This window comes from Limanda limanda, chromosome 15, assembly GCF_963576545.1.
Source record: "Limanda limanda chromosome 15, fLimLim1.1, whole genome shotgun sequence".
NCBI classification, from domain to species: Eukaryota; Metazoa; Chordata; class Actinopteri; order Pleuronectiformes; family Pleuronectidae; genus Limanda; species Limanda limanda.
In genome coordinates, this window is record NC_083650.1 from 16,734,653 (window position 1) to 16,761,987 (window position 27,335).

Consider the following 27,335-nt stretch of genomic DNA (forward strand, 5'->3'; position numbering starts at 1 on the left):
TAAAGATGCCACTTAAAAGAAAGAAAAAAAGTTCAGAAACAAAACGGTTCTTGTTTTGTTTTTTTTATCTTTAGTTCTGTTGATGGTTTCGTTTTTCACGCTCAGTGGTCACATTAATAACAAGGCCATTCGAATATTCACTACCAATATCAAGATGTTTTATAAACCAAGTGTGGTTTGTCATACATATTTTAAATCGCACTGTAATACATGTGCAGTAATGATACAACATATTTCATGTGGGCTAGCAGTGTTTTCAGCCCTCGTCTTTATTGATACCAACTGGGGTTAATGGTGTTTTCTTTTCGTGGCTTACCACTGGAACTAAACAAAAATAATATTTTCATTCAACTATGTTTTTCTTCAATTTCTTCGCTTCTACAGCAGTGCAATATTTGTCACTGCTGTCACTCTCACAGGGATGAGTCCTCCTGTATACCATGTGTGTATTATACCTCTGGTATTACAGAGTTATTCGTGCAGGGGTTCGGTGTTGAGACCTCAGCCCCAAAGATCAAACAACAACAAATTAAACAAATGCACTAGTCTTTGCAGTTCATGTTGTGGAAGAACTGGAACTGGGGAAGGTTGTGTTCTTGCTTTAGTGGGAAAATACACAATTTGTGAACGTGGCCACAGTTTTAATCCAAATTCTCTTGCTGCACTTTGTCTCAGAGATATAAGATATTTTAAACTCTGGATAAAAAATTGTATATTGGAAAAACTGATCAGAATAATAACTTTGGACAGGAATATCAACACACACATCAACACTGCAACCTCAAGACAATTCTTGCTGCATTTAATCATTTCAACATTACCATAATAAGTCTGAACTCCTTTTAGTTTGTGAAGTTACCTGTTTTCCAGCCGCTCTGAGTTCATTTCATTTGAGTCCGAGACAGAAAGAAGAAGAGTGACTCACGACCAGGACCGACTCTCTGTGACAGTCCCACTCTGCACTGACTGTTCTTCCCCCGGTGTCAGCGGTGCCAGTCAAACACGGCCAATTAAGCAGTAGTGGAAATGGCGCCTGCTCCCCTTCTCCAAGACGCGCTCATTTAGACCGTCGAACAGAAGCCCAGTGTTTAATATGATAATTCCTACTGCTGTGTCTGACAGCGTATCGCACATATCTCCAATGTTTTGATCTCAGTCGTGTGTCATTTCATGCCCCTATGTGGGGGTGGAGCAGCTATATGAAGAACTTCCCTTTAATGTTACAGACATGGGCTCTGTTTGAGTGTATTCATTCCCTTTGAAGAATAATGAAATTGAACGCACTGCAGCAGAGATTCACAGGTTTCACGGCCTTGGCTGTTACATGCTTCTTTGACCCTTTTATTATTAGAGGAGACTGGAGGTTCTCTGCATTGGAGATTAATCGTCTTGTTTAATTACACCTCGGTGATTAAAGGAGGGTGAAATCTCAGGCGCCGATCCTGCGTAATGTGGGCGCCCTCAAAGCTAAAGGCTCTCTGATGGATGTCGTCCTCTCGAATCTGCACTCAGACAGAGACAAGGCTGCAGTCATCATCTCCGAGGCCAGAGTGGCACGTAGCATGTGACTTTCGTTTGTTTGCATGACTGTGTGTTCATTACGTGTGCTTAGGCAAATGGCCGTTGCAGAGGGAGTTGAGGGATGTGGAGGAGAAGGGTTTGTAGCTGAGTCCCCTCGCTGATGATGAATGCATCATGTAGTTAAATGGGCTTTTTGCTGAATGGGATTCTCTTGTGCTCTCCGGACATTTTCCTGAAATTTTAAGGAGGGATATATGTGTGATATATGTGTGAACTCAAATGTCTGAGTCAGCTGCTCCAGACATTGGCATTAACTTTTTCTGTCAGGAAGTGTGATCCCTTATGAGAATGCAGCAAGAAAATGTTCGGAAAATTCACAGCGAGCCAGTGGGCGTTTTGATGAGGTTTCTAACATCGGAGGCAAAACTAAAAAACTAAAAGAATACAAATAGTGCAGATTAAAAAAGAGCTGACAAGGGTGTCGACTTTGAAAGCAAATGAGATTCAAGAGCTTTTGGAGATAAGGGCCGACACCGCCGTCGATGTGTCATCAATGTGCACTTGTCTTTTCCACAATCTAATTTATACCTTCTGTTTTTATTTGATGTTATAAAATGCGTCTGACCCGGACAAACTCCTGCTGCGTTCTTCAGATGTAAACTCTGGGAAATGCCTGTACCCAATTTTACAAACATTTTCTGGAGTCCATGCCTGAAAACAGCTTTTCATCGGGCATCTTTTAAGATGCGACACACTATACATTGTTCCTGTTCTCATTGTTAGGTCTGTGTCCGTATCCTCTGCTACTGGCAGCATGCCGGCTTTATTTTTGACAATTGGATCGTTCGACTTTCTGGGCAGAACTAAGGGATTTGTGTCCTGACAGTTTCGGAGGAAAGTGAGTGGTTTGGAGAGACGTGTTCAGCTGCTTTGTAATCAACTCAAGTTGAACATCTTTTGTTCTCTAAGCTTGTGAATACTTTTCCGGAGCCAGAATTGATCACAAACCTGTTACATTTTGGGTGCAGAAGGCAGCCAAGGTTCATTTACTGGATGAGAAGGCCGTTATAACCCTCCCTTTTATCAGGTCGCTTCATTGGCCTATTTTAAATCCCCCCTGAAAACAGGACTTAATTAGGAAAAACAACTGAAGAAAATCCAACACAGGCCACAAGCTTTTATTTAAGACTTGAAAAGCACAAATGCATTTCCATCAACACGCAATTACTTGCCAATACATTTTTTTCACAGTGCCTACCTTGGACAGTGTGTTTTTTTGCCAATTCCGCGACACGGGGCTATATTATTAAAAAGTAAATAGAAAAGAAGCTTTTTCTGAGGTTAAACCTGCTTCTAATTAACAAAGAGCAAATTTGAAACGAGAATTAGTCTATGAAAGGGAGCTTGTTAATGAAGTGTGTGAAGAGAAGCACGCGGCCTTCCCTGCTGGAGAAAGGTTAATGACTGCACGGAGGAGACCAGGCGTGTTTTCTTCTCGCCGTGCGCTGGGTCCTCATCCTCAGGGCCTCCGATCTTGTTGGACCTTTGTTCTGCACAAAACAACACCATTTCAAAACATGCCACCATGTCTAACTACGACCATTTTAATATGAATGAAGTGGCTTTATTTCTAAAATATATTTGTTGTGCTATATGCCTTTTATGCAGTTATGAAAGGTGCATATATTAGTCAGTGATATCCGGATATGCTGGCACAACAAGTTTTTCACATTCGGGTTTGGATGTGCTGAGACAGCTACCCTTAGGACACAACACCACATATGGTGTGTTGTTAGTAATGTGACTCTGCAGATGGCAATGTTTGTTGATCAGCCCCCCCCCCCCCCCCCTCTTTGATCCAGCCTGAAATATCTAATTCTCTACCATTCTGTGCCATGAAATTTTGTGGAAACATTCTTGGTCCCCAGATGATGATGCATACTGTCTTTAACGATTCACTGACGAGTCACAGCACCACCGTATTATTATTTATTCTTTTTGTTTTTAGTGAAACCTCTCTATTGGGTGAGATGCTTTGAAATTATATACAGACAATCATGTAGGAATTGTAATGACTTGATCATTCCTCTACTTTCCATCTTGTCCGATTATCAGGTCAGAATTTAAATGTGTCCAGTACTTTGGTGTTTTCATTAAAATACCATTTAAACAAAACCGTCTCATCAGGCTCAGCTCCACTTTGTGTGTTTAATGCTGACTCACAAGTATCAGTATGGCTCTAGTTGGGATCGGTGAACATGGTGAACATTACACTTACCATCAGCATCATTGTGACCACGTCAACTTGCTAGTGTCTGCATGCAGCTCCAACCACTGCAGCTCCACTGAGGTAAACGCGTGGATATACGTGTGTTGTGTTTGAACTTCTGTTTGAGAAGAAACAGAAACGTGACGCTCCCCTTTATCTGTGACAGTCTGAAACTGCATGAATCCAAACAGCGTCTGACACGCTCCCATACACGCCACCACATCACTCACACACTCCCATTCAGCTCCTGACACAAAGACGATTCATGGCTCTCACACTCCCTCGACTTCATTATGCTCATTTGAGCGCGTTACAAATTATTATTATGTAAATGTGGAAATATCCAAAAGTATGAAAGTTGTTAATATCGCCGAGGCTTGTGAATAACACCAGCGTCCTAAATGAATTACCTTAACGGTCCTCGCAGACATGAAAACGCCACGTCTGTTACAATAAAACACTGTGTGAGGCTAACACTGCTTCTCCCCACATTAAAGGCACAGATCTGCTTTCCACAGGGATGGTGCATGAGCTTAGGGATGGGCATAATTAATCGACAATCGATTAATTGATCATAAAGAATTTCGTCGAGGACATTATTTTGTCTTAGACGAAATTATGTTGAATTCACTGCCAACACTGCGAAGCTATACGTCTTCATGAGCGCATGAGGAGTCCACTGCTCTTCTTCAAGTAGGAGGTCGGAATATCCGAGTTGCCTGAACGCAGCACAGTGACGATGTCAGCAGCTGTAGGAAGCAGCCCGGAGTTCTACTCGACAAGCCCCGCTGAGAGACCAGCAGCTAGCCGCGGAGCTAGCTGGATTTGACGGTTCTCGACCTCTCAGTCCGGTTGTTGTCATGTTATCAATCCCGGAACCTCACCCAGACCCGGGTCTCTCCGGGTTCCCTTCCCCGTAGACTGAGGGTCCGTGTGCGGACATTCAGCCGAGCTCCGCAGCTAGCCGCCGCATAGCTAGCCTCTTCGGACCCGGACAAAGCCGGGTCTGGTGGAGGGGTTCCGGGAGTGAGGATGTGACAACGACCGGACTAAGAGGTCGAGAACCGTGAAATCCAGCTAGCTCTCAGCGGCTAGCTGCTCTCTCAGCGGGGCTTAGGAGGACAGCAGCGCATATTTTCAAGTGTAACCATTGAACGGATCCGTTTAACTGCCACAATAGTTGTTCATCTTGTAATAAAGACCTCAATGAGGAAACACGCTGTGTTTTTTCTATTTTCACTGCATTTTAACAGCCCATAAATAGTGAATTTTAATATAAAAATATTAATGATTAATCGAAAATTCGTCATTAACTCTCCCGACGATCGATGAAGACAATTTAATCGAATGCCCATCCCTACATGAGCTCACACTGAATCGTGGCAAGAGAGCGATAGGAGTTTTTTTCTCTCAATCCGTTACCGTGGCGGTTCGGATTTCTGTATTTTTGTCACTGCCGGCACCCGCAGCTCCTCACGAGTCTCAGGAAATGTCTGATGTGCGTGAACAGGTGAACAACCTGCTGGTGGCAGACTCTCATGGATGTGGCAAGCGTTCATCAAATGTAATACTTGGGCTGCTAATATGAGATTGTAAAGAGTAAAAAAGGAAATCGAATCATTATAAGTAATGGCAAGACCTATTTTTTACATTTGGGGCTGCTTATGAATGTTGGCGGAGGAAAGGATGTTTTCATGCTCTTCATGAACATGATCTCTCAGAAATACCTTGAGGGTTTTTTTTTTCTTTTTTCCAATTCGGCACAAACGTTAACTTGGGCTCAAGGATGAACTGAGCCGATTTTGTTCAACTGTCAAGTATCAAGGTCACTGTGGCCTCAACAAGCAACTTTTTGGCAACACAAGCATTTGTGTGCCACTTATAACAAACTTTCTCACACTAAAGTGTCACACTAATGGGATGAAGTGATGGCATTTCATTTTGAAAAGTTGAAGGTCAGCCGCGTGTGACATCATAATGCTCTGTAGAAACACCTTCCTGGTCATTATTCAACGCCAGAGCTCGGGAACAGACGGGGCAATTGTGATCGTATTTCACGTGAGATTATACTGAATAGGTGATGCTCACCTTGAATCTGTGCTGTTTGTATAGATTTTCTGTGCTGTCGGATCGAGGACGTGTGTGAAGCATCCACGCTTTTTAGATTTTGTTTTTTCTCTGCAGCAACATCCAGCGCTGGAGTTTTTTGTTTCTCTCAATGAATTCAGACACTAATACAGAGGGAATCCGGCAGAACAAGAACGACAAAGTCAAGCAGAGTTCAAGTGGAATCTTTTTTATTTATATCCCTACATACTTCAAAAAAAGGTTTTACTTTAGTCAGAGTCATCACTACATACAACCTGGCTTAAAAATGCAATGTGACTAGTTATTGAAGACATTCAACCGCAAGATGTTAATTCTAGTTTCCTATCGCCATAGAGAGGTTAATTTAGGTCAAATCTGTAACGAAAAAACTTTGCTAATTTGAACCCAACCCACACTCGGAAGTCACAGCAATTGATTTTAATTGTCCCGGATTTGGAGATGAAGCCGAACACAGACAAAGTACAGAATTTTCATCCTTAATTTCAAACAGTATAGTTTTCATTAGAGTGGTGGACTGAGTACGGTCACGTGCCACAGACATAGGTGAGGACTTTACTTCTGCTTTATTAAGATTTATACGTATTTGTGCAGTAGTTGTTTTTTGTGTGTTCCTCTGATTGTTGTACATTTGCCAACACACCCAGATATTTCAATTTCAGTGATGTCAGTACAACACAGTCTAGCCCATTGTCATAATCCCCTGATGACTGATCAGCCCTTTACTGGTATTTTAGCCATTTTTTGTCCCGTTTCACATCTTGCAGCCAATGCCTCTTTTGGATTTTATCCATGTGTAAAGAATTTTTGAAATATCCATTTTGGCAACTTGTAGCCCCCGAGCTCAGTTTCTAGTCTGTATGAGATTGATTTGCATAGCCGGTCACTGTTGATTTACCACTAAGGACTGTATCCTTCCCTCGATGCGATCATAATACTTTCAGAATAGCGATTCACTCTGGAGTTGAAAACACGTTTTTCGAGTTTCTTAACCCGTCAAATCGAGCTTTTTATGGACAATTTTTCATGCCAGAGATTTCGTCTTGAGATTGGCTCAGTGTCCTTGCTGTATTTATTAGCTTTTGCAGCAGAGTATTAAGTGTATGGATGCTATTTCCACACACACGCTATGCATGAAACGTCATAGTGTTGGCGGGAACACCTGTAAACCTCTGCTATGGATCTTTTTGATCGTCCTCTCTCCAGTTGGCTTTGATAGTGTTGCTTGGGCCAAACACTCTCTCTCTCTCTCATGTTTTCCATGCTGTCAGGGACATCTCGCTGCCTTCGGAGGACACGCTCTTAAACTATGGCTTGTGGGGCTCAAAGCAACTGAGGTTTCACTTGTATCTTGGCCCGCTCCCTCATCAACCCCATTGCAAACCAAAATAGACTCCATAATTCATCCCAGCCAATCCAGGAAGAATGTAAATAAAGAACAAAAGTGGCCTGTTCTCCACATATCAGTGGGCCTCTCTGGGAATAGAGCTTTCTTAAAACCGGTCCTGCTGCAGGCCTGACCCTGGTCATAACTCCCCCCCCCACCGTTTTTCTGAAGCAACAGTGCAGGGCAGTGCGCTACAGTCTCTGTGCTGTCCTTATCGCACGTCGGCAGACACTTGGTCTCCCCATGAGTCTGGATTTCCGTCTGAACCCGAGCTCTTGTGGCCTGGCTGCTCCGCTCTCGTCTGCTCGGTCATCTCCTCCTTCAATCTGCCTCAAACTAATTGACTTTAATTTGTCTTTTTCGCCCTCCCACAGCGGAATGTACCTTATGAATTCACCGGTCGTAGCAAGTGTCAATTAAAAAGGCATCAGCCAATAAACTCTGCGAACAACTGATGTTAATTAATATCCGAGGTTTATGGTGCATGGCACAGGTCCCCGGTATGGCTCTTAGCACTTGATAACCATTTGGCCATTCAGTTTGAGTGCCATTTTGGAGGCTGCGACTAATGAAGCTTGCTGGCCAACATGAAGCCCGGCTATGAAATGGCCTCATCAGGTGCATTATCTTAACACAATCGGAGCATTAGCACCTTCATTTGGAGGCAGTCTCACTTTCGTCCCTTTTTTACTCCCTAAAATCACAGGGCGCAGATGAATAATGAGAGTATAAAGAATCTGCATTAAACATGATCGAGAATTGTAATGTGTACTGATTGCGTGAGGTTTAGACTGAAGCTTATTCAAATCCCTATTGTTACAGTGATTACTCTTTTTGGCTCATCTGCACTATAATACATTCCATGTAATTTATTAATTTATTGTAATGCATTGTTTCCTGATATCTATTTTGGTGTTTTGCAAAAAGTCTAATTTTATATATATATATAATAATTGCTTTAATGTAACACCTTGAAAATATTACACTATTAATACACTATTAACACTTTTTGAATTCATTAGTAATATTGTTAGGATTATAATGCATACATCTAATACTACGAAGCGTATAATTAAAATCGCTGCTAATGGTGAACATACTGTGCTCTATAGGTGCAAGTGCTTGACAAAGAGGTCATGTTGAGAATTCAATCTGCTGCTTGTATTGAATAATTGAATAACTCACTCTGTGGTCTGACACCAATTTATGTGAGGATTTCACCCGATAATTTGCATCTTAGTTTAATTGAAGCTGCCGTAGACAACACACAGCCTTACTATGCTAATATTTACTGTGGAAATATAAAATCCAACAGCTAAATCGAAATAACACAATACATGTATCGGCACACTTCACATATAAAGAAATACAAGCGCAGCACACTCCAGGGAGAGAGTGATTATGCCGGCATGGAACAGGAAGGACGTGGGGATCCAGCCTCGGTCCAGTTCATTAGCTCCTCACCAGCAATCCTCTCTGGGTTCTGCATTACAATAAAATCCCTGCAAACAGTGCAACTCGCTTGAAGTGTTTTAAAAGTGCAGTTTGTATTGATTTAGATTTCAGACTATTTGTTTTGAGTTTCTAATGTCTGCAATACCTTCCTTCGTGCCAGTCTGTGTTATAAAGTCCTCAAAGATTCAGTAATATTGCACTTTTGATAACACGCTGCTTTGAACGTATTGTCCGTCCCTGTAGTTTCATGGCTGCACTGTTCGATGCAGCTGGTGCTTAAGATATCGCACATGTCCCGGTAACATGACATCTTATTTGTGAACAAGGCCGCGGTAATTACATGTTTCATTATACTTCCATTATTATGATGAATTATGAATCAGCCACGGAGGGCATAATGAGAAAGTCCATTCATGAAGCATGTCCTCTGCCGGGACAAGGTCAACCGTTTCACTTAGCTTGGACTCTGAGTAAAAGTTGATCTCAGCAGCTTCGTGAATAGGTCAGAACATGGAGGAATAATGGAGGGATAACAGGGAAAACTGCCATTTAGCAGAGCTCCTAGTGGTGAAGCCGAACCCCTGGAGTTTAATGCATTGCCATCTTAACATTTCGAAGTGTGCATGCCTGGGGGGGTGAAGGCAGAATGACCGTCTCTAGGGAGATGTGGTCTTGTTTCCGTTATTCTTTAATTCAACTTATCACTCTTTGCTTCTTGGGAACATCACCGTGTGTTCTTTCACAGCTTTATATTAATGATGTGTCGCCGCCTTTCTGCCTTTCTGCCTTTCTTCTCTCCCCCGTATGTTTGTTACAATATCCATATTACTCCCTCCCTTTCTATATGTGGCGACGGCTGTGACTGTTCTCATCCGTTTGCGTCTTTTTTCCTCCTCTCACCCTCGCTGAGTGTGCGCTCACTTCTCTGTGACAGGTGGAGTCAGGAAGGCTGTTTATAGTTACCAAACTAATCTCTCTTTATTTTAACACTCACATCTTTTCTCACTGTTTTGTCCTTTCTTTCTTAATATGCTGTGTGTTCACCCGGTGGCTGCACTCCCGTTTTAAATAATGGTTTCATCAAGACAGAAACACGGCTTTATATTTTAATTTGATTCGAAAAGATGAACCGTGGGCTGTGTCTTAATCATGTTTTGTTTAATTAACAGAGAGGTCAGTCTTAATGACTGAATGCAACAACAATCAGATGAGTAATTAGCAGCTTGTTTGGCATATTAACTATGACTTAACAGCAGGTAGTCATGGCTACCATAGGTGGACATTCATTTGTAACGTCCACATTATTTTCAGATCAGATCTTGATTTATTCTTTGTAACACAACAGCAGTTACATTTATTCGCAAAATTTGCAGGGCCTGCAGCCCATATTTTTTATTGCCCAAATTAGATTTTAAATTTACAGTCTTAGTTTGATGATCTGCCCCTCTAGCCATTTTCCTTATTTCTTTTCTTTTCTAATTTCCCCTGCCCATGTTATACTTAGGTCTTCCTTTTTCTCCTCTTCCATAGTTTATAATCCTGTCATGATCGCGTGCTCATAGAGAACCACTCAGACTGTTTCGTTTTAGTTTTTTTCAATTCAAGCACTTGAGCCTGTGGAGAAAAAAAAAAATAAATCCTTTACCACCGTCATTCCTCTGCATCTCTCATCTCACAACAACCGAGTGAGGAACTTTGCTCCTTTTCAGCAGCCTCTGTGATTTGCAATAAAACCAGCTAATTGCTGTCTCTTAAATGACAGGGTATCCAATGAAGCCCATTGTCTTGGTCAGGCATCCAGTCAGTCAATACATCAGCCATTTGTTCTGCTTATTGGCAGTGTGGAGCAGTGGTGTCATGCACCCTGTAATATTGATGCGTTCTTCTGTTATAATCACTGGCCTCATTGCACATGACCTATGCATATTTCAATCTCAGACTGAAAGACAGGCGAACCAGCATTGAGAGCTGGAGGGGCAGATGTAATCCATCCGAGTTGGGAGCGTGCTAAGGGGGAGAAAAGAATCGGCATTCATGCACTCAATTGCAATTATTTCAGATGAGGCGTAAGAAAAGTTCAAATAAATTTAATAGTGGGGTTAATAATATTCTGCTTGGGTTGGTATTGCTCTGCCTTTTAGCACAGCGGATGAGTTCCTGTTGACCTTATACAGTGTCTGTCTGTACATATACTGCTGAACGTTCAGTTTCTCTTTCCTCCACAAAGAGACATTTGTCACCAAGACAAATTCCTTGGCATTTCTTGCAGGTATAATTTAAAGCGGTTCTCCTTTTGACAGCGAATTACAATTTTTCACATTGGGGCATAGTCACACTGTTCACCTTCACAGTATTTAGTATTGTGGCCGGAAATGATTAAGCATTGACAACCTGACCCGCAGTTGTGCCACCAACGTGTGCAGCCGCCCACCTTGGCCCACCCCAGGCCATGAAACAATGGCCACCACACATTAAAGGTTTCTATTAATCATTCTCAGATTTGCATTTTTCAAGGGCGTCTTAAGATGGTTTAAATGTATGATCAACTTTATATTCAAATCACACTTTGTGTGAAATGTGAGCTTAAATGGTCATTGAAATGACAAATTTCCCTAAGCAAAGAAACCACCGGTGATAATACATCTTCTATGCCCTGTCAAATTCACATTTAAGCTGCTCAAATTAACTGCACCTCAGGACAAGAGCAGGAGTCAGAGAAAGGAGCAAGCCATCTAAGTAAACCCCCAACTGGTATATTTCTAACCTGTAATAGAAAAGGGCTCCAACGTGAGTAAATATTTGGTTTTATTGGAATCATTAAAAATTCATCACACTTACCAGGGTCAGCTGAGGCCACGTGTTTCTCCGTTTCTGACCTTGCGGCGTCCGACTTGCGGTGGCAGACGGTGGCTTTGTGCGGTTGGGGAGTCGGTGGCTGACCCCGGGAGGAGCACCTGTCCAGGAACGGACCTGCTGCTCGCTGTATTGTGCCTTTGGGTGCGTTCGACATTAACCCCGCTGTCATGTTCCTCTCTGCTCGCCACCCTCTCACCCAAGCCCTTAGACATACAGAACCTGCCAGATCCGCTCTGTCAACGTAGGGTTAATTAAAATGCTATATGGCAAAGGCATCGGATCACTTTGGGACTTTTGGGGTATGCGTGAATGACACACACACACACACACACACACACACACACACACACACACACACACACACACACACACACACACACACACACACACACACACACACACACACACACACACACACACACACACACACTGACCTAGTGCCCGTGTTGTTGTGTTTAGTCACCTCAGGGGACACACATAACCAAATGATCACCTCGAGTGATGGATGGACAGATCTCACCTCTGCATCCCCCTCTTTTATTTCTCTTGCATAGGTTGCCCAATTGTGCATTGGCCTTATTGATAATATGAGACATTACCAATGCCTCACTAAGTTAATTTGCCCAAATCTATGACCATCTGGCTCATGTTAATGATTTGCATTTGCATAGTTTTTCTTGCCGTGACAGCGATGTCATCAGGGTTTCTCCAGATCACCTATGCTCCTAATTGTGGTGTTTAATTCATTTCTCTCACAAGACAGCCTATTCATTTGGAGGGATTGAGAAGAAAAGCGGGGTTACTTATCTATCCCAGCCCCCAGTGATGCACCCACACAGCAGAGACAATGGAGGTGAGGGATACTAAATGAATTCAGTTGTCCTGTGTGCTATCCCTGGCTATCAACATAATTTGATTAGTGACCTGGTAACCATGAATGTGTGGAGCCTCTTCATTCAAGTCCGCTGGGGCTCCCGGGGCAAGGGTCCATGTTCCCGGGCTCAACCCCCTTCCATTATGACCCTGCCCCCGTGTCATGTATGCACACAACCGGGCGACTGTGTGATTAATGGCCGAGCCCGTGGTGCCATTGACAACTTCTGGTGACTCTACACAAAAGCCATCACCCTTGTCACATTAGCACCAGTCTGGGAACATTTGGGCCTTATGCTTCAGGCCTGAAAACACAGGAAATATGCAGAAGACAGATGTATGCATAGAGAGCGTCTGCCTCAAGCGAAGCATTGTCGTCGTAAAAAAAATATAAATAACGTGGTTCCTTTTCCCTTTATTTCAGTTCTTTTGATGTATATTCATAGTTCACCGTTAGCCTCTGAGCTACAAACGGTAGAAACCCTTCATAATTGCATCATCTTCGCAGCATGCATTTCCTGGCATCTCCTGATTTCATTAGTGCGGCGACTTCCATCAATGTATGTCTTCTTCGTCAGTTGTGTCTCCAGCTAATAATAATCCAGCTTAATTAGAGAATGAAGAATGGGCCTGCCAGCTTTCCCAGCAGTGTTTTTCTGAAACTGGAAACTTTCCTCCTCTGCCTAAGTTTTTTGTTTAAACGAACTGTCGGCATATTAAAGGAGATGAATAATTAGTAGCCTTAAAGCTTCTGGTTGTATTAAATTTTCATCTGACTCCTGAAGAGCTTTAATTTGTGAGGTGCTCACAATCTCTGGTTTATTAAGGTAGTAGGGGGAACAGTCTCTTAAGCATGGAGGGGGGTAATTGGATATCATTTAGTGAGTGTGATTATTTTCCCCTGATGAAACTGCTGCCTAACCGAGGTCACGCATATGTACAGTTTCCAAACTTCCTCAGTGTGTGTGTGTGTGTGTGTGTGTTTTTTTTTTAACTCTATCTGCCTTACAGGAAGAGTTAAGTGTGAATTAATAAGCCCCATCGCTGTCTCCCACATCTACAGTATCCTGTTTTTACCACAGCTATCACCTCTAATAAGAATTGTTGTTAATTACATCTGTGGCTGGGGTGTAACCTTTAGCACTGCAGCCTGGTAGCTTTATGTCTCACTCTGACAACACTTAGAGCAGGTGGGAATATCTTTCAAACTTCCCTAAGACATTTTAATTTGACTCTTCATCAGTGTCGTGAATGTATTCACAGAAGGGCATGAATCTGGCAACCCACACCTTCCGCCTGTCTGTTTTACAAATTGGGAAAATTACCGATTATTTCACCGTTATAAACTATTTACAAAAATAAAGCGTTTTTGTTGTAACGCCACAACTTCATGAACCATTTTGGGAAGCTGCCTTAGACGATGTAAAAATATACATAACATGAAAGCTCCTCAAAAGTGAGGCCAAAGTTTTTCGATCGCCCCCTAGTGGCTGACTGCAGTGTAGGTGAACCCGGCCTCCTCTATGTTCGCTGTTGGGACATGGACCAAACTAAAATATCAAAGTACACGTCCAATAATTTTGAACGTGTAATGTCATTTTATGCAGCTCTCATTATATTGCATCGGCAAGTCGTCCATCTTAATATCCAGTCTATGGCAGCAGCTAACACATTGAGGTTTTTGAAATATCAGGTTCAGTCCCAAGAATCAATGCAAACATTAGATCTTTATTTCGTAATTATCTTCAAACTAACTGTCGGGAAAACAAGGAACCATAGCTGTTTTAATATCGTTGAACATCAACGTTATAATTTAATGTCATTCTAGTCTTTACAGGAAATGTATTGACTTATATAACATAATATACTACTTTATAATGTGCATGCTTGAACTCGATTCTTTTAAATATTCAGATATTCTAAAATTGTAATAGTTTGTATATTGTGTAATTTTTTTTGAGTAATTAATTGAAAATCTTCTAGTGACCCTTTTCATTTGTTGTTTTTTGTTTAACCACTAGTCCAAAACACAAAGATGTCAAAGATTTTGATATTAGAAAAGGTAGAAGAGCTTGGAACCAGTGAATATTTTATTTCTATGACTAAAATTGTTATTACATTTTCAATATAGTTAACTCGTAATCATTCCTTGTGCTAGATCAAGAGTAAAGTCTTATTTGGTCATGCATGCATGTTTTGTGATTCAATAATTGTTTCGGTGTCTTGGTTGCAACGAAGAGATTAAACATCCCAAGAAAGTTAGATATGGTAACATTGCCAGATGTTAGTTTAAGCTGCATGAGTGTGATAGTGTCTATAGACACACACACACATATCCCCCTGTGTTAACTTGGGCAGGTTTTAAGCAGCTGCAAGCTTAGGATTACAGTGGCTTAGATCCTCTGACCTCCCCCCCCCCCACCAGCCCAGTGTACCACTCGATTGAAATAGATTGAGGAGATTTTTATTCAAAAAAACAAAAGAATGTCTCCTCATCCTTGTTCTCCCACCCCGACCCCTTCTCCTTCCATTTGGATTCTCAAATTCCTCCAAATGAAAAATGATTCTCTCTTTCTTAGTGTTTTGTACAACAGAAGGTCCCATTTTACCCCCCCCCCCCTCAGTGGGGAGGAAATGAGTTGTGGGAGCAAATTCTTCTCACACAGAGATCTCAGTAATCGTGTGGCTGCGTGTCACCAGCACACCACAGTGACAGCAGCTTTTAATTAATCCCACATCCCTCCACCCCGCCCCGGCCCACTGGTGGCTTCTCCACCAAACTTTTCCCTCTTTACTTTCTATTATGTGCCGGTTTGGATGCTGCGGTGAGGCGGGGTGGTGGGGGGGGGCAGCGGTGGTGGTTCTTTTACTGCAGTCTTTCAACCCGCTGCAGGGCTGTGTGCATAACTTGTATAGTTCCAGGATGACACCGCTGTCACTTTCCTGCACGTCTGAAAGCGGGAGATAGGCCGCTAACTGCATTCACGTGTTTAAACCCTCCGACGTCAGCTCCACCGACTCTGTCTGCAAGAGTTTGGGTAACTGTGACTGAACTATGTGAGTGCACCCGGTCTTCATGGGATCTCAATAACCTTTTGTCGGCCTCAACTGGAGAAGGGATGCCACCCCGTTGCTGCACTGCAGTGAGCTTATGTCGAGTCGCTTGACGACAGTGAAATAATGAGGCCTTGAAGTGTCTGCGTTCTCCTTCTAGTGGCCTGATGAATGGCGACAGCTTGTATTTACAATCCTAAAAGGTGCTGACGCTGCTGAAATCTGCACCTCTTGGAGAAGCACCAAAACATTGCCACCCTTAAGCAAATGTCTGTGTGTGTGAGCTGCAGCTGAGACGTGCAGGATGTCTGAGTGAATGAGGGGCAGGATGGACTTCTCTGAAGAGATGGACTGAGCTTTTACCTGACGGTCAAACTGTCAGGAGGGTTAAATCAGACCTGCGGAGGTAAATAACCTGCCCTGCTCGGTCTTCATCTTCGGGAGAACAGAGTCAGGGGTATGCGGAGAGGAATCAAAGCCACAACATGTGATGTATGTAAATGATATTGGCCGTCTTGGTGCATCGTTGATATGTAGAAGAAGCTGCTGCGTGATGGTCAGCATGGAACATTTCCTGTCATTACAGATGAGCTGATTATACCGGGCTGCTACCTTTTCTTAGCCTGACGTTGTCATACTCATAATTCTAGTCAGAATATGAGTCTGAGACCACTCCATTGGGCTGTGATTATGGGGCGTGTTTCAACCGAACCAGGAAAAAAAATGCCTCTTCGCTCAATTGGATAGACCTACAGCCAATCAGAGCAACGTAGTATGTGACGTATGTTAAATAAGCGACCATCGAGGCCAGCTGATAAATTAAACTTTTTCCGAATCCTGTAGGAAGGACGGCAAAAACATCTTTTCGATCAACAAACCCCTTGATCGCGTTTCTCTGTTCCTCTTTCAAAATGAATGCGCTGTCGATGTCTCCTCAGACTCAATGGCAGCATCTTCACATCTCAGCTCTCCAGCGGCAGGCATGTTGGAGGAAAACAAAGTCAACCCAAGCGCTCTTTGATGAAGGCTAGCCTTTTATGGGTTTCCTCCCTGATTGTCCAGCTACGGGCGAGCGCTGCAGATCGGAAATCTTGCCTTGCTGCTCAGTATGACTCGGCGGTAGCAACCATTAGGTTAGCAAAGTGGGCTCAACTTGCATGCGATTAGGCTGTCAACATCTGAAAATAATGAGCTGCAGACACGAGCAACACTGGCATGCAAATACTGTACTGACATTTAAAGCTGGCTTAACATAAAATGGGAGAAGAGAACGGATCGAAGAGGAGCGTCGGCCTCCCACTGCAGCGCTGCAGATCCGCTGTGGGTAATGGACAAGCCGGACCCCTCAGAACCCGTAAAGGAATGAAATAATTATTCCTCTGCATCAGACTTCACGGACAAATGGGGCTGAGGGTCGATTAAGTTCTGAGGGGGATGTGGCGTTGATCTCATAAAGGGCATCATGAGATGTATGGCCTCTTACAAGATCATTCAAACCACTTAATGGAGGACAGGAATTAATGGCTGCCATACAGCAGAGTCAATTATATGGATATTTTCATAACATATTGTGTATAGTTCATAGTGTAATGGCACCGGCACCAATCAGCTCCTCTGCTTTTGTTTTGGTTATAGCCTGTTGTAAATGAGAGTATTGACTGCATTTTGGGCTTTATAATAAGTTGCCGTCCTCTCACAGCGATATAGATACATCGTCATTGTCACGCCATTGTGGGGCGGCACCGTCTTGACGGCTGTGGCTGTTGTTAATTTGTATTAATGTCAGTTAATTTAGAATTGCCGCGGATGTATGTGCACGGCTTGTGCTCTCAGGCAAAAAATTGGATTCATTAAGAAGACGGAGGAGCTGGTTAGGCTTTTTTGGCCCGGTGGTTTCAGGTCACTGGGTAATGTGAAGAGATGGAGAGGGTCCTGGCCTGGTGGAGAGGGGGGGGGGGGGCTCATCAGAGACAGAGGGTGGAAGACAACACCCCACCCACCCACCCACCCACCCACCCACCCACGCACACAGAAGCACATCACTCACAGCGACACATCTCTCACTGGACACAGTGTTTTCACCCCTACGCGCCTTTATGGCTCAAAGTATCAATCTGTGCTTGTGACTGAGAGCGACAAAGCCACAGACTCGGGACCAACTGTCGGAAGAAAGGAAGGCGACGGCTTCGGGTCACTGTGCCTGCATGCATATCAATAAGTACCATGGATATGATCTGTTTTTGTTCATCAGATCACGTGCACTGCTTTATATGCACAAGTAATCACAGCGCCTATAGCGTTCACAATTACCCGGACAGTATATACGTAGTCTTGCATATGCAGACGTGCGTGGGCTGGCACGAGCCTGCCGTCAAGTTGAATTATGAACGTGTGATGAACACGGCTTGGAAATCAAAAACATCCTGTCCCTTTTGTTAAAGGCTCAGGTTGTCAGCATGCCCCTCCTCTTCTTCAGCGCAAAACGTACAGGAATAAATAGCAAATGGCAGGCAAAAGCCTCGTTTGTTGACTCGACTTTGAAGAAGCGTCCCCAGCCTGTAATTCCCAGCATAGACACTGATTTGCATGTATCTCAGTGACTACAACGAGAAATTCACAAACATGTTTGCATTAATAACAGCATATTTGAATGAATGAATATATAAAGAGCCAAAGAGATTAAGATGAATGTGAGTGAGCCGTGTACGCTGTGGCAAAAGATAAATGTAAGCAGTAAGTACTTCACATCAGCGCATCAATAGTCTGTGCTCTGTTTTTATAACGCAAACACACACACACACACACACACACACACACACACACACACACACACGCACATGCACATGCACACGCACACAGGCAAAAGTGCAGACTTTGTGGGAGGCCCTGATACTCAGTTTGCCGACTGACCACAGCACACGGCTACTCAGCGTTTAGCAGCCATTAAATCATGGGTCAGTTGATGTGCGAGCTGTGTGCAACAGGAAGTGAGGGAGGGGGATCAGCAAAAGGCCCTTTTTTAAATTTTTGTTTTGAATGTGTGGTTGTTTTGGGGTAAAGTCGTATGTGTTGATAAAGGAGAAGTTTTGCAAGGTTTTAAAACAATGGGTTTATGTTCTTTATTAATTTTTTCTAAAAACAAAATGTTGAATAAAGCTAGATTTTGTAAATCATCCCCTTTACTGTACCATCTGGTTATTATGGTGCCGGGACGATGGAACTGGGATATGGAAGCTGCTACAGCTATTACTTAACTGATGTAACAAAACGGATTTATCTGTTTTGAATCAATACTATCATACAAATAAATCTCAAAATGATTGCTCTATTTAAAGTAAGGGCAAGCTGTATATTGTGTTAATGTTACACGTTAGAATGTGATGGTTTTCCCGCAGCAGGTGTCAGGTAATTGAATTTGTCCGTGATTGAGCGATCAGGCCTGCAGTAAAAGTTAGACTACTACTTTAATAAGCTCAAGATGGATAATAACCCTGATATTGCAGATCCCTCCCAGGCACATTTAAGTCAGCAGCTTGTGGAGGGGGGAGGGGGGGTTGGTTAGGGAACATAAAACAACGTATTAACTGAACCGTGGCTCAAAAATCAAGGTTGAATCAAACAACTGTGGATTTGGAGAGTCGTTGCATTATTTGACAAACCATCTCACTTCGCTGAAATCGCTGAGAGAAACAACTCCCCAATTGGTCCTCTCTGTATCAACTCATTGGCTTAACCTTATGCTGCGAGTCGCTTGTGTGGCTCTAAAGGCAAATTAAACCATTAGCTAAACATCTGACCTTTTTGTTCCAAAGTGTTTTCCCCCATAATTTCTGGCTTTCATGAAATGAATACCAGGGGGGGTTTCTCCGGAGCAGCGCATCCCTATGGTGGACAGGTTGCCTCTCCCTGATGAGTCCCCGATGACTGCCTTTATTTTGTGGGCACTGATATGCATCTATTTGTCATCTCTTGAGATCCTTGAACCAAGTGTGACCTGACATTCCTGACCTCCAATCAGTCAGTGGGTCACATGGCCTGTGCTTTTTTTTGCTGTGGATCCTGCTAATGGTGCTGATGGAGAAGAACCCGGGCGCCGCCACTGACCACGATGAGGTCATCCAGGGGTGCTTTGATAAGAGCATCTATAGGAATGCAAATGTGACCGGCTGCCTGACCAGTACACTACAATAGGACTAACAGAGGCCTGGGGCAGACAGTGCAGCTGCCCCCATTAGTTCTCATCTGAGGGTTAGATAAAAGACAAACATAATTAGGGTCTGTGTGTGTCACTTAGGAGACAAATGCATGTGGCATCTTGGGTTGTTTAAAGAGGTGTATGACCCCAGTGGGGACATGAGAGCGATTAAGGAATTGTTTAAAGGGACTGACGGGTCAAGGGTCGCGAGTGATAAGTGAGGTCACTCGGGGTCGTGAGCAGTCGGGTTCATCAATTTTGCCTGAAACTTGGGTCGAACCAAATGCACAAAGCTGCTGAGTTTAATGTATTGTTTTCAGTGAATGTCACAACAATGGCACGCTCCTTTCACCATTTGGCTAAACTATAATTTATCACACAGGTGAGAGAATATGTAACGGCAGCTTGCTCCTTCCATGAGCTTTGGAGCTGTCAGTTCTAGTGGTCATACTTCAACCACTACAAAGCCCTGTCAGTGATTAACTTTATCTAAAAAAAACACAGATTATGAAATGACATGAAAGATGACTGTGCTAGCTTTAGTATCGCAGTGAACTCATCATTCTTACTGCATCAAAAATAACACTTTAAATTTAGGCTGTTCTTGCCATTACTATGGCGATATGGAAACTGCAATAAAGAACTGTTTACATTTGAAAAGCCACCTCATTCATCAAAGAGAAGCTGATCCTGTGAAGCCAGCTGAGACTTCTGCTTAGTGATCTTCCACTAAGTAAATAATATCAATATGAAAACCTTACAGCTTGTTTTTGTTTGTTTTAATTTACCTCGAAACAGATCATAGCACATCCCATTGTTTTTTCTTTGTTTCTGCAGAAGGCCCTCATAAACAGGTGATAAATGTTTCCTCTGTCGCAGTGAACTCATCAGTCTTACTGCATCAAAAATAACACTTTACAATAAATTACTATCTATGTTTGAAAAGCCACCTCATTCATCAATGAGAAGCTGATCCGGTGAAGCCAGCTGAGATCTCTGCTTAGTCATCTTCCACTAAGTAAATAATATCAATATGAAAACCTTATTTTTGTTTTTGTTTGTTTGTTTTAATTTACCTCGAAACAGATCATAGCACATCCCATTGTTTTGTCTTTGTTTCTGCAGAAGGCCCTCATAAACAGGTGATGAATGTTTCCTCTGTCAAGGATGCTCCGACTTCAGCTTGATGACAGAAAAATGACTAACATTCCTAGGTTTCCCTTATGTAGTTTCCTGAAGTAAGACGGAACTAGAGCTTTACAGTCAAAGAACCAACTCTGTTGAAAGCGTTCATATGGAAACTATTACTATTCAGTATTCTAAAAGTAAACCCTCTGTTTACTTTAATTCCAAGTTAATGTGATTTATATTTAGTGTGTAGGGCAGGGTTAGTGTATACTTAAGGTTTGGATCACTTGTGCAGCTTTTAGCGGCTCCCCTTTCTGTAATTAAAGCTTCCACTGTGTTAAGAGCTTGTGGGTGTGTGAAAGTGGGTCTGCAGGATTTTTTTGTGATACACACTGAATACATGTGTGCTTTTGTGTAAGAGTTTGGTCAAGAGAGTACAATCTGAAAAGCATTGACTTTATTTTAACCTTCACAAGATGTTCTTCTGCATGCACGTGTGAAATTGAGAAACAGGATATTTTACTACTTTAGCATGTGTACCTTTTGTGGGCCCTTGCTCGGCTGAGCTGCAACCATGTCATTAAGTGAGCGGCCTAGAGCCCGGAGCAGTGTATATATACTCTGTCCTCTGCAGGGACGGGCATCCCCAGCAGGGTCTATGTGTCCCACCCTCCATATGGTGGCTTGTCATTAGTTTTCTGGTGCCTCAGAGGTTCATCAAACCCCAGAGTCTAATTTCTCCACAGCCCTAGTTCTACTCGACTGTGATATTTCTCTCTCTGGCCAATCGGATAAGTCACACATGGCTTCACCGCACGAAAGAACAACAGCAGCCTCAAGCAGATGTTGCTGTGCTCACTGACCATGGAGTGGAAAACTGGGTTTTCAAGACCAGTATCTGCGGTACTGTTAAATAGTTTACTGTGTCTTGGAAGGGGAGATTTGGTTTTAGGGCTATGAGCTAAGGCTTCAGAGTTTAGATCAAAGTGAAGGAAACAAATTCAGTGGGTTATGTTTGCACCTCTAGGCAATTTTAGATAGTGTGTCTACATCGTAAATTGAGAAATAAATGAATAAAACAGGTCGGCTTTAGCCCTCTCTTTTACTCCCGGGGCTTTCACATTTGTGCCAAGATAGAACTCTCAATAGTAGCAAAAATAAATTTAGCAATTATATCAAAGCATGATGAGATTATAGTGAGAAGAACATAATCATTACTTTTGTAGGATTTGTTGAACTCGGGGTAAGAAAGAGCAACATTATTTTTGTCCACTTTTATTTTGTAATATGACCAATATTTTTCATATTCAAGTGTGTATGAAAAAAAGTCACTGGTTTCTTAAAAAGCTAAATACAATAAGCATTGGATCAAGGCACATACAAGACTGGCCAAAGGGCATACAATGCACTTTGGTTTTCAATTGTAAAGAACAGTTAACTTCAAATTGTGGCAACATAAAAGTGTGTTCATCTGAAAAAAATAATACAAAATAACACTCATAACAAGGACTTTCTGACACTGTGGTAGCTCTACAGGCCAAATCTGTCTTTTTGGCCTGGTGACTAGAATGACGTATGGTACATGGTACTAAAGAACGCCGCCATTGTTGTCCGGGCATTGTTGGCTTGTACAAATAGAGATAGCGGGGGGTCCTCTGTGTCAGCCTGTCCAGTCTACTTGTTTGAGGAGCAGAACGCTCCTTAAGGTCGGTGTGCTTTATCTGCCCTGTGCTGTGGCCTACAGTCCCATCAGAAACACTGGAGCCCTGCTCGGGTTGCTTTGCTGTGTTTCTTCTTCTTCTTGCGAACAGAAAACAACACACACTGAACAAAGCAGAGAAATAAAGCATGGCACCTCATCTTTAGTTATTTGTACTCAATACCAGGTGAATACTAGGTCAAGACTCTTGGTCCATAAAATGAGGCGACAGCTACTGACCGCTCGTTCTTTTAGAGGGCAACATGCCTACTTTGCAAATTAGTTTTACGTCATGTCATTTTTTTGCCTTTTTGTTTTTCAGACAGCCACAAAGTTAAAAGAATGAGCTGTGCTTATACTACAAGGTTTTCTAAAGTCTGATTGTTCAACACAGCAATGAAAACCCACTTTCACAGTTGACAAGTCATCATATCTCAGTAGAACACAGAGTTTCTTTTAGTAGGTTGATAACCTTAAGCAAAGGAAATACAGTACAAATTACTACAAATCCCTAAAATATAGACTTGCAGTTAGTTACCATACCCACTGATGGTTCAGTGATGGCCTGCAACTGGAACGTTCTCCGTCTTCATAAAATGTCCTTAAATATAAATTATATGGCAAATGTACAGTCCATTGCTTTCTTAGTCTTATAGATCCAGTGTTTTTTGAAAGTCTCACCACTCTGTTGAAGTAACGCACGCATCATGAGTGTCCATGCGCAATATCATGAATGGGAATGGTCTGAATCTGGTATTCCACTGTCTCTGTAGCTCCTGTTGTTAATACTGTTCTCGCTATGTGGGCTTTTGTATAAACTCAGGCCATTAGGTGGGAAAATCGTGTGTATCATAAACTCCTCCTTGGACACAGGCAGGTGATTTATTGGAATCATTTGAAAAGAAGTCTCCCGTATTTCAAGGATGGAGTTGTCCTTCTTTGTGCCAGCCTCAGCATAGTCATCCTTTCTCCGACGACCTTTGTTGTAGGTGCAGTTCCTGGAAAATAGTGAACCGTTCCTGTGGACATACCAGCACACTAGTGCCAACATGATTATTGCCAAAAGAGCCACAGCCCCACCGATGATAGCAGCCAAAGGCAGACTGGAATTTTTGTAAGGCTCTTTCTCCTGCTCTCTGTTTAAAGTTGTGGTTGGGTTGTATGATTTGTGAGAACCGGTCTCCGTCTCGATGCAGACAGGGGTCTCGTCTGACAGGTAAATGTTGCTGGTCTCCATGGGAACCATGCATATCCTATAGGAAGACTCTGGCTCCAGCGCAGTGAGCAGGTACTCCTTCTTCTCCCCCTGCACAATGGTCTCAGTGATGGACCCAAAGGCAGGGCTGTGTCCCAGCTTTAACCAACTAAGCCGTAGGGCAGTCATGGGCTGTGACACCCTCCATGATATGTGAATTGTATCTGCATTACTTGACTTCACACTGATGGTGATGATCTTTCTGCCTGTAGAGGTGGTAGAGATGCGGTGATTCTTACTGATGTCGGGTCCTTTTATCACCGGCCTTCTGGTCACAAACGACGGCCACTTGGGCTGTGAGGGGCGCACAGTGTTGGAGACTGTGCTTGTCTCATACATTGGGTTGATCTCTGAATCTGAGCAGTCAAACATGTCCGTAGTGAGATCTTTAATCGCCATGCCTTTGACTTTATCCGGACCCTGGCACATGAAGCCACGTACATTCACCTTAGTTGGTAATGACCTCAACCAGTCGCGCACCCATTTCATTCTGCAAGTGCACTGCCAGGGGTTGTTGCGTAGCAGCAGCTGTGTGAGATTGTCCAGATCTTCAAATACACCCTGTGGGAGGCTGCTCAGGTTGTTACCGGACAGGTCCAGGCGATACAACTGCCTAAGGAAGGCAAAAGCCCCGGGCGGGACTCGATTAATATGATTATCTTGTAGCTGCAGCTTCTCCATACTGGTGCCGGGCAGGTTGGCTGGCGGCGATGTCAGGGAGTTCCTCATTAGCGAGAGCTCCGTCAGGTTGATCAGGTTGATGAAAGCCATCTCCCCAATCCCATGGTTGTTAAGCAGGTTACCATCCAGGATTAGCCGCTTCAGGTTGATGAGATCTTGCAGCGACTGCTCTGAGATGGAGGAGATGCGGTTGTCATCAAAGCGCAGCTCCTCAATACTCATGGGGAGGCCTGAAGGGATGGTGCTTAGGTGGTTTCTGGAGAGGAAAAGCAATCTGAGGTGAGAACTGTCCCTGAAGGCCCCCTCCTCTATGCTGACTGCTGATACAGAGTTATCATCCAGGTGCAGCTCCTCGATGTAGGGAATCTGAGCTAAAGTGTCATGGGTAATCATCCGAACATTGTTCTCCTGAAGGTGGAGCTCTTTAAGCCCGAGAGGAAGGTTACGCGGGAACTCATCCAGATTGTTGCAGTACAGGTAGATCTTCTCCACGTTGACGAGAGTGCGTAGCTCTGTAGGTATGCCCGCGCTCTTAATGCGATTGTTTTGCAGAAAGAGCACTGTAGCATTCAGGGGCATACCAGTGGGGATGGAAGTCAGGCCACGGTCATTACAGTAGATAAAGGTCCCATCACAGCGGCAGGCCGAGGGACACGAGGCAGAGGTCACCAGGGGGTTAGCAAGACCCAGCAGCAGCCCAACCCTGATGAGGAAGAGGATATTGGCCTTGCTTTGACGCACCATCTTGAAGCTGTGTCGCCTGGCAGTCTAATCGCTCAAGAGCCCCTGGGGAGAAGACACAAGGGTACATTTAAGACAAGATTTTTCAAGGAGAGACACATTCCTGTTCTCATAATTGCTGGGTGTTAGAAAGCTGCCTGTAACACTTTCTGGATTAAGTAACAGTCAACGATTTTCTATTAAACTGATATGAACCTATCATTTGTATTTTTTTGACGGTGAAAATACAATGTAACTTCTTTTTAAGATAAGGTGTTTGCTTCTGAGATAGCTGTTCGTAACCGACCGGATTAAAGATTTCCTAGGATTAAAAGTTTTTAAAATAACCTGCATTAGAAAAATAACTGCTTTATTTTCCTCTTCTCTTTGAGAAGACATGTTCCAAGTACGGCGCTCTGTGAATTGGATCTCTGTGCTTTTTGGCCCTGACTTGTGAAATGTAATAGCATTCCCTAGTTGTTTTACACGTTTCTGTATCTCAAGGCTGCCTTTCATCGCTGCAAGACCACGAGGGTGAACAAAGTCAGGCTTTGTTGATGAACTGTTGTGAAAGCGACATACTCTTAAGTCCTGTTAGACCATTCCCCATGCCTTTCACCATTCAAATTGTGGGGGTTTAAGTAGCTATAGATGTTAGGGAAGAAATATCTCTGAACAGAGACGAGATGAAGGTTTTCAGTACATTAAATTCCAAGGACTTGTTTTTTTGTTATTTGTATGCTGTGCATGGAAGATGTGCATTGAATGTTTTAAATAACAATATTTTTGAATTTTAAAATCTACACAGCTACAGTGGATAATCATCAAATTAACAGAGCAGAAGGGGCCAACTGGTTGTCTGTCTCTGTCAGTGTGTAGATCCTTTTTAATTAGGCTAATACTAATGTATTGCTTTATTTATGCATTCCTGCCATGACCTCTCTTCCTGAACGTCTCATTAGAAATTGTGGTCGGGTCAGCGAAGTGGAAAGAAGCAAAGCCATCTGTATTTGTCGTACCTGATGTATACGATGTAGTAAATCCTCTCCAGCCTCCAAAAATCCAATCAAGATTTCCTCTTGAATTTGCTCTTATCCTTCCTGAAAGGAAAAGTTTGTCCAAGGGGTTTCCTTGTGATATCCTGACCTGGTCAGTGTTTGCTGAGCTGATCCTTGTTTGGACGATGACCTCCTCTGTGTTGTCAGAGGCTCATGCTTTCAATGCCTTTACCATGGCAGATAAGCCTGTAGAAAAAGCATCCCCACTCACTGACAAAGCATGGCCACACAGGTAATATTAAAAATCCTTACGGGTGTGGAAATTGTCAAGCTCAAAAGCCATAACTGCAGATTAGAGTTTTTGGATGTTGTATAGTGATCCGTGTGCAGGACGGGCCGCGCTTTAGCAAAGGCTCTTTTCTGCAATCAGGCCCGACAGGCATGATGAGTTGACACAAAGCTGGTCTGAGCCATGCCAATCCCCTGTGCCACAGGCTCAATCCAAGCTTGTTCACTGGTGTACTCCAGGTCTACAGGTAACCCAGAATCCTCGGCTCCCTTGTCGAGCCTGTATACACATTAATCCAGGCCTTTGGTCCCTTTTCCTGGAGCAGATAACCAACGTTGTCTTCTCCTCTAAGGGGCAAAACGAGGCAAGGTGCTTATCCTGGTGGACCCAGCCTCCTTTATGCATCTGCAGCTGGACTCATACTGTGTCCTCCACACACCTGGGTTTGTGTTCTGGAAAAGGAGCAGAGACAAACACATTTAGTGCCAACATTCACATATTACAAAATGGTGCAATGACATTACCAAGTGCAATAAAACGTTAATTGTTTTTGTGTTATTTTGTTTAAATTCAGGGCCAAATTTAGGATTATATTCTCTGCACCCCAGTATATTGTCTGTACCCGTTTCAGTCATAGATTTTAGTATAGATAAATTATATGTACTTTTGATCCTGAACTCTGGCCTATTTTACACTGTGAATACGTATTTAGAAATGCCCTTTCTTCTTGGCCACGGTTTTGCCTGTTGACCTTTTGTAGCCCGTTACTCGAACACACCACGCTTCTTTTCTATGGTGATACAACAAAGAATGTCTATGCATACGAAAGACAACAGTGATCTAGGCCCC

At 43.1% G+C, this 27,335-nt stretch overlaps 2 protein-coding genes across 3 annotated transcripts in view; one reads left to right on the top strand and one right to left on the bottom strand.

Moving 5' to 3' along the window:
- macrod2 (mono-ADP ribosylhydrolase 2) overlaps nt 1-27,335 on the top strand; it is a 423,714-nt gene that overhangs the window by 52,245 nt on the left and 344,134 nt on the right. The gene's annotated exons all lie outside the window — the stretch shown is intronic.
- Nucleotides 22,170-26,382, bottom strand: flrt3 (fibronectin leucine rich transmembrane 3). Its single transcript, XM_061087507.1, has 2 exons — nt 26,219-26,382; nt 22,170-25,265 (listed from the first exon to the last, which is right to left on the bottom strand). Exon 2 carries the CDS (start codon nt 25,221-25,223, stop codon nt 23,271-23,273), a length of 1,953 nt encoding a protein of 650 aa, XP_060943490.1. The 5' UTR covers nt 25,224-25,265; nt 26,219-26,382; the 3' UTR covers nt 22,170-23,270.